Source organism: Gekko japonicus, unplaced genomic scaffold (genome assembly GCF_001447785.1).
Source record: "Gekko japonicus isolate JY-2015 unplaced genomic scaffold, Gekko_japonicus_V1.1 scaffold550, whole genome shotgun sequence".
NCBI lineage: Eukaryota > Metazoa > Chordata > Lepidosauria > Squamata > Gekkonidae > Gekko > Gekko japonicus.
Genome location: NW_015167070.1, coordinates 749,818 through 757,037, shown reverse-complemented (window position 1 = coordinate 757,037; position 7,220 = coordinate 749,818). Strand labels below are relative to the sequence as shown.

At 46.4% G+C, this 7,220-nt stretch overlaps 1 protein-coding gene across 1 annotated transcript in view; it reads left to right on the top strand.

Annotated features, from left to right (window-relative positions):
- Positions 1-10: 10 nt before the first annotated feature.
- The window catches only part of TSPAN12 (tetraspanin 12), a 102,713-nt gene continuing 95,503 nt past the window's right edge, over positions 11-7,220 (top strand). The window contains exons 1-2 of the mRNA XM_015412688.1: positions 11-108; positions 930-1,080. Of these exons, the coding sequence (XP_015268174.1) occupies positions 1,015-1,080 (66 nt within the window). The 5' untranslated portion in view covers positions 11-108; positions 930-1,014. The remainder of the gene's footprint in view (positions 109-929; positions 1,081-7,220) is intronic.

Here is a 7,220-nt window from a genome sequence, read left to right as displayed (position 1 = left end):
GTTCCCCGGCTCCGACGGAGCTCTTTCTGCTCCGGATCAGCCCAGTGGGAGCAATTGAGCAGGGAAGGGGGAGAGCGGGACTGTTTTGCAGCCCACGCGGTAAGCATGGTAAGTCCTTAGACTTTTCCCCTCTCCCCTCCCTTTCAGTTTCGGGCTTCTTTCTTAGGCAACGGAATAGGGGCTGGGTTTTGAGGCACGCTCCGAGGACAGGGAGGGAATATACATTCCCGCGGGGCAGAGGAGGCGGAACTTGAGCTGTCTCGAAGTTAATTCATTTGCCCAAAGTAGCATGGTTTTGTTTTATTTTTTTTTGGGGGGGAGAATTAATAACTCTTTCGCTGCGTTCACTGCGCTGCCACGGCAGTAGCCTCCCTCTCGGGGGCTTCTTGCCTGTCATTTCTTAGTGACTAACACCCCCCCTCCCCAATATTGACTCTCAGGCACGCTCCTCTTGACTTTTCGTTGTGCAGCTCGACAGCTCCAAGTTAGAAGGGATCGTATCTCCCCCCCCCACACACACACACTTTGGAAAGCGGGAGGCGCGATCGTCACCCCCCACCGCCGAGAAGGAGCTGAGCACAAAGTAACACTCCGATCCCAAACGTGTCATCCGGGGCGCGCATTGTGTCGGGATCACTGAGCACAGATTTGTTAACGTGTCACATTAACCATCCTGTGGCCCTGTGGTTAATGTGTAATAACAGGATCAACTTTTCCTACCCTTCCAAAGGACACCCTGTGGTTCAGCTCAGTGTTAATTACTTTGTGGGACAGAGAACCAGGATCTTTTTTTTTTGGGAGGGGTGATTAACTTGGATTAGAAAGGTGCCATCTCGACAGGCTGTGTGACTGGATGCCAATGGACATGACTTTGCATGACGTGCTTTGGTTTGAAGAAAAGGATGTCCCACCCCCCCTTCTTTTTGCAGATTGCTTGTATTTGGCTGTTCGGAGGCTCGAGTAAGAGGACGTAGCAAGGCTGAGGATGGGGCTTTCTCCCAAGTGGCTCTCACAATGGCCAGAGAGGACTCGGTGAAGTGTTTGCGCTGCCTGCTCTATGCCCTTAATCTGCTCTTCTGGGTGAGTTCCCACGTCCCTCTGCGAGGCAAGCAGGTGGCAACTGCCCTGCTCAAATTACAGGCCCTGCTGCCTGCAGACATTGCATCAAAGGGTACAGCTAAGCATGCATTTAATTGACTGGGATTCTTTATCTGTGTTTATGCAGGATAGAGACCATTTTTTAAAATGTAGATACATTCAGGCCAGTGTTGATTTTGCCTTTGAATCAGATGTGGAAAAAGTAAAAGCTACTTTTAATGTTGTGTGTGAAAACACTCCAGGAGTACCCTGTGCCAGATACAGACTCAATCATGCAAATTCAAGGATGTGCTCCTTGGTATTAATGCAGATGTTTTATTCTGTCAGCAATTTTTTTCTTCTTCATTGAGTCCTTCAACTATTTGTTAAATTTTAATCTAGCTCTATATGCATGTGTTGATTGTATGCCTATAAGCAGTTGAAGTTGAAATATATTTATTTGGTTGAAGCAGCTATTGGGATTTGTATGGGGAGAGCTTATATATGGCAGAGATTTCAGGAGAGGAGAAAGCCAGCGTTTCCTGTCTTCCTCATTTCATCTGGGCAGGATCCCTTTGAGAGGTGGCCAGGGCCAAAAGTGTTGGGCAGAGGGAGATTTTGTCCTGAACACAATCCCCTCAGATGAGTGAAGTATAGGGATGAATAGAAATAAGAGCCAGTGTCATGGTTAGAGTGTTAGACTAGGACCCGGTTCCAATGGTCCCACTTGGACAAGCTAGTCCCTCTGTTGCAGCCTAACCTACTTTGCAGGGTGGTTGTATGGATAAAATGGAGACAAGCATGAATGGCCACCCCCCTGAACTCTTTGGAGGAAGGGTGGGGTAAAAATTTAATACAGCAATCCACTTACATGACAAAACAAAGAAGCTCACAATGGCATGGGGAAAGACTAAGATGACTGTATGCCATTGGTGGCTCTTTCCTCATGGCATCATTCTTAATTTTGTTTCCTGGTCACACTAAAGTGTGATGAAATGTGAAGAGGCTGGGAAAGAATGCCAGAAACCGCTTTAACTAGTCACAAGATCAGGACCTGTGAAGACTTTCCGGAGAAGGGAAATCACTTCCTCCCCCCACCCCCGCTGTGGCTCTGCCCCCCCAAGTCAATCTCTCTTGCCTGCCTGCCCACCTGATTCGTCTGACCTGTGGCCACTCACATCGCTTACTACATTTTGTGGTTGTATCCCCTCACTCACCTGCCTGCCTGGTTTTCCCTTTCCTGGCAGCTTGCCTTCCAGTCCAGTCATCCAGTTCCCTACCACACACTCAGCCACCTATCTGGTATTTTCTCCTTCTGCCCGCTCACCTGACTCTGTTTTCCTCTCTCCGCTGTCCAGTAGTAGTCTGCTTGCCTGACCGTTCTTGGTGGCTACTGCCAAGACTTTCTCATTGAGCGTCTCATCCATTCAAGATAATCTGAAACAACCCCCCCCATTTGTGTTTGTGGAACCATCCCTGTTTACATTTTGGTGCTTTTACCTTCTCCCCTCAATTTTTTATTGTTATTTTTTCCTGCTGCCCTGGGGCTACCCAGGGGTTTGCAGAAACCTCTCCCTTACTTCTGGGCGGCCCCTTCTGTGTCTATTTTTGGATCCTCGCAGGGGTACCCATGGATGTTAAATGTATGGTATCAAAATGTATGATATCTTTCTTTGTAAACATGATTTCACCCAAGACAGCTCATAAGATTTTTTTTAAGTATGACAAAATACAAGTTACAATTTAAAAAGTAGGTGATGCTCATTTTCACTCTGCATTTAGATGGGCAATTGAGGGGTGATCCTTTTAGTTAACGTATTAATCTTGCTGCTGTTACTAATGAACAGCCTTAGATATTCACTGAAGTGGAGGGTAGGCCTAAAGAATTATCAATGTATAGATTACTGTACTTCATAGTTCTCCTAAATGCAGCACCCTTACAAGGCAGGGGGAGAGAAAGAATGAGCAACGTATGGCTCATCAAGCATACTATCTTGTGTACAGACTCTTAACACTCTCCAGCATATGGACTTCATTGTCTCACACTGTATTGTACCCTTGTACCTATTATTATGCTAAATCAGGACAAATAAACAAAATAATTTGATCCTATCTGTATGATCACATTTTTTTCTCTTCCCATACTCTGTAATTCACATTGAGTCTCAGTGAGAAAGGTGACTGATAAATAAGCTAAATAACAATAAGTTCATTAACAGTACAATCGTAAACAGAGCTGTACCCTTCTAAGTCCATTGAAGTCAATGAACTCCAAAGAGCATACCTCTGCTTGGGGTGGTGCTGTACAAGGATTGTCACGGCTACCCATCTAAGCACATAACTGAAACAAGGATCTTTCAGTTTTCAAATTCTGTCCTGTACTTGTGCTTTTGAAACATTTTTGACAAATTGCCTTGATTTTGGAGATAAATGGTTGATTGATTTGCATTAAATACTTGACCGATGTGAATGTCTATGAGGGCTGCAACAAAACTGTATATGGGGGGGATATATATATATATATTTTGAGTTTCCTTCTCAGTGTTCATTTCAGCTTTGTTGAATATTGTGTGAACAACAACAGCAAGAACAATTTTTTTTTAAATATTCTTGGTGAGCAATCTTGTCCTTGGCATGCTTTCACGATGGCGCCCACCCCACTGCAACAAGCAGGGTTGCTTTTTGTAAGAATGTGCTGGGTCTTGCAATCTCAGATGTGCATTGTCTAATGCTATTATAGGCAAAAATGGGGCTTCTGAATGGTCTGCTCTTTGTGTAGAGGCCCATACTGGTAGGTTTTTGTTCACTTAGGTAAAGGCGGCTTGTGGGGAAACCTTTCATTGTATACAGGCAGCTAGGCATGCAGAATAAACATCTGATAAATAAAGTTCAGGTTTTGTAGAGCAGACGTCAGCACAATAGGAGATTCCTTGACACATGCAAGACATGGGTGCGTTCTGAGCAGCATTTGCTATGGCAGCCAGGCCCAGGGAGACTTCTGCTGTGTGTTCAAGTTGATTTCTGTACTATCCATATACTTGGTGGTGTGCAGAATATAACTTAGCTCCTCTGCAGTGTTCTTACCTAGAACAATACTGGGGTGCAGCCCTCACATACCCTGCTACTCCATTGAGCAAAGTTTATTTCTTAATTAAAATATTTATACCCCACCTTTCCTTTCAGCTCAGGTTTGAAGCTTTCCTCCATTGGAGGAAGAGACACTTAAGTTAAGGTTTCTTGGAGGATGGTTGGATCCACCCGACTGGCATGTATCTGACCATCCGTGGACTCAACAGAGTAGGACTTCCCAGTTCCTGGGATCCAGCAAGCTCTCAGAAACAGCACAGTAGAAGACAATGTGTGGAGGGTGTGTTTGTGGGGAGAAATCAGCTGGAATCTCTGCCCCTTCTGCAAATAGACATGCCATTTTAATGGAGGAACTGAATAGTTGGGTTCATGCCAAGCCAGTGTTTTGCTATTTTTGCTATAAAAATGCTGACCAGGATCCAGAGCCCCATATGCAGCTTTTAACACCTGCACAAAGGCTTTTCAGTCCCCCTACCCCTCTGAATCTTAGGACCTCAATATGACAGCTTCCAGTGATTCCAGGGTTGCTATTAATCACCCAGGTATGTGTGGAAGCATGCATGATACCATAAGGTTCTTTGCATCCTAGTCACTATGAAAAGTACTGAGATCCACTTGGGCCATTGTCTCTGGAAGCGAAGCTTGGGCACTTCGCTAGACCATGTGGAGACCTAGCCTCGCACGTGGTCGGAGATGGATACATTACACACAGTTTGGCATTCAGTGGTTCTGATCTTTGCGGGGATTTTTAGTGCTGGGATACCTAAGCCTGCCTCCCTCTGGATTATTTTGAAGTCTTTTTGTTGTTGTTGTTGCTCCAGGCTGTTGCACAACCTCCCCTTTCACATGCTGCTGCCAGATTTCATCCTTCCTGCTGTAGGGCACGGGTGTCCTTAGTGTGCTCAGCTGCCATGCCTGTCAAGGTCCGTGTGTGCATCGATTGTGTTCTTTTCCAGTGGTTCAAGAAGACAGGTTTTGTGCTCTTTGTATTGCAGTTCTAACTGTTGCTTACTAATGATGAAGGCCCCTTGAATTCTGTGGGATGTCCTTCTGAGCAGACAAGTATAAGATTGGGCTCAAGACCCACACCTTCAAGGGTGGCAATCTTCCGTTTCTGTTTCAAAGAACCATTTGATGTGCTTTGCCAAACCATGGCTCTTGCCTTGTCCTCCAACAATTCAGGCTGATGCATCCCAACAGCAAGGTTTCCTCCCTTCTTTTAGAAGTTCAGAAGCATTGCCCTCAAAACCTTGTTTCCTTTAAAGGCATCTTCAGAAAGAATGCCAAAAGACTGTGGAGTGCATATCGAAATGCTGCAAGGGCTGGAGTGGGTTGCATGGAATTTGTGTAATGGCTTGCCCATTCTGGAATGGCAGGCATTTATTTATGATGTCTGTCACTGGCCTTTCAACTGAGACAGTCCAGGAGATGGCTTACACAAAAGAAACTGGTTCAAATCCATTAAAAATAACAAAGCAACCATAAAACACACCATAGCCACTACTCAAATACTAATGAAACAACAATGTAGCAAGATATCCTGGTAACATCAAAAATAAATTACATCACAATAAAAGTGAAAGATATTGAACTGCATCATACCATCATCACCGTCATGGTTTACCATAGAAAGGATCACTAGATGGCCCAAACAAAGTCTTTGACTCCTGGATCCAATGCACACAAAATGTTTACGTGGCTTAGCATTCCTTCTGAGTATCTAAGCCACCGGTTGTGGTTGACTGTCTCCTTTCCTCTCCAGCTTTTCTGTTTGCAAGGTGACAAGCAGGCCTTGCTAATTTCTCTCCCCCCCCCCCCATGCTCTATAGGGACAGGATTCAGTGCTGCAAATCAAAAGCATGATTTCACTGTACATTTGAGAGCTTAACCAGGGTTAAAGCAAAGAGCTGGTGTAGTGTTATTTTAGTATGTGGGAGGCCTATATTCAAATCCCAGGCCTCTCTAACACTATTGTTCACATGAAGCTGCGTTATACCACATCAGACCATTGGTCTATTAGAGTCAGGACTGGAATCACCTCTTCAGGGTCTTTCATATCACCTACTCTACATGGAAGCTTACTGAGTGACCTTGGGCCAGTCACATACTCTCAGCCTAACTTACTTAGACAGTCACGCACTCTCAACCTTACTCATAGGGTCACCTCGTACACCACAAGAGCAGCATGGTGTAGTGATTAAGAGTGGTGGACTCTAATCTAGAAAACTGGGTTTCCCCCCACTTCTCCATATAAAGTCAGCTGAGTGTCCTTGGACCAATCACAGTTCTCTCAGAGCTCTTTCAGCCCCACCTACCTCACATGGTACCTGTTGTAGGGAGAGGAAGGGAAGGCGCTTGTAAGCTGCTTTGAGACTCCTCAGGGTAGAGAAAAGTGGGGTATAAAACCCACCCCCACCACTACTACTTCATATACAATGGAGGAAAGAAGAACGAAGTAAACTACTTTGGTTCCTCATTGGGGAGAAACATGAGGTATCCTCCGGTATATATACTTCTACAAGAAGAGGGACCCGCGATATTTGCGGGGGGGGGGGTTCCTCCCAGCTCCCAGACCTCAGGACTGAGGAGGAAGCGCCCCCCCCCGGCTCTGGCGGCGAGGCCTGAGTGTCTTCCAGCCGCCGGGCCCGTCGATCCCCTCCCCCCCAGCTCCGCCGCCAATCTCTTCCCTCCTGTGGTGAGGCCTGAGCAGCTACCAGCCGCCGGGCCTGTCGACCCCCACAGCTCTGCCGCCGATCTCTTCCCCCCCCAGCTCCAGTGGTGAGACCTGAGCAGCTTCCAGCCACTGGGCCCGCTTATCTCCTTCCCCCAGCTCCACCGCTGATCTCTTCCCCCCCCCCGGCTCCTGCAGCGAGGACTAAGTGGCTTCCAGCCGCCAGCTGCCCCCAAGTTCCCAGAGCGTTTCCTGCACATGCGCAGGGAACACTCTTTTACTTTTGGGGGGATTTAAATATCCCCCGTATATTTTTTTCAACTTTTTAGATTTTTTTGCACATCTGGAGACTACTCCAAGTGTGCAGGAAAATCTCCCTGCCCCC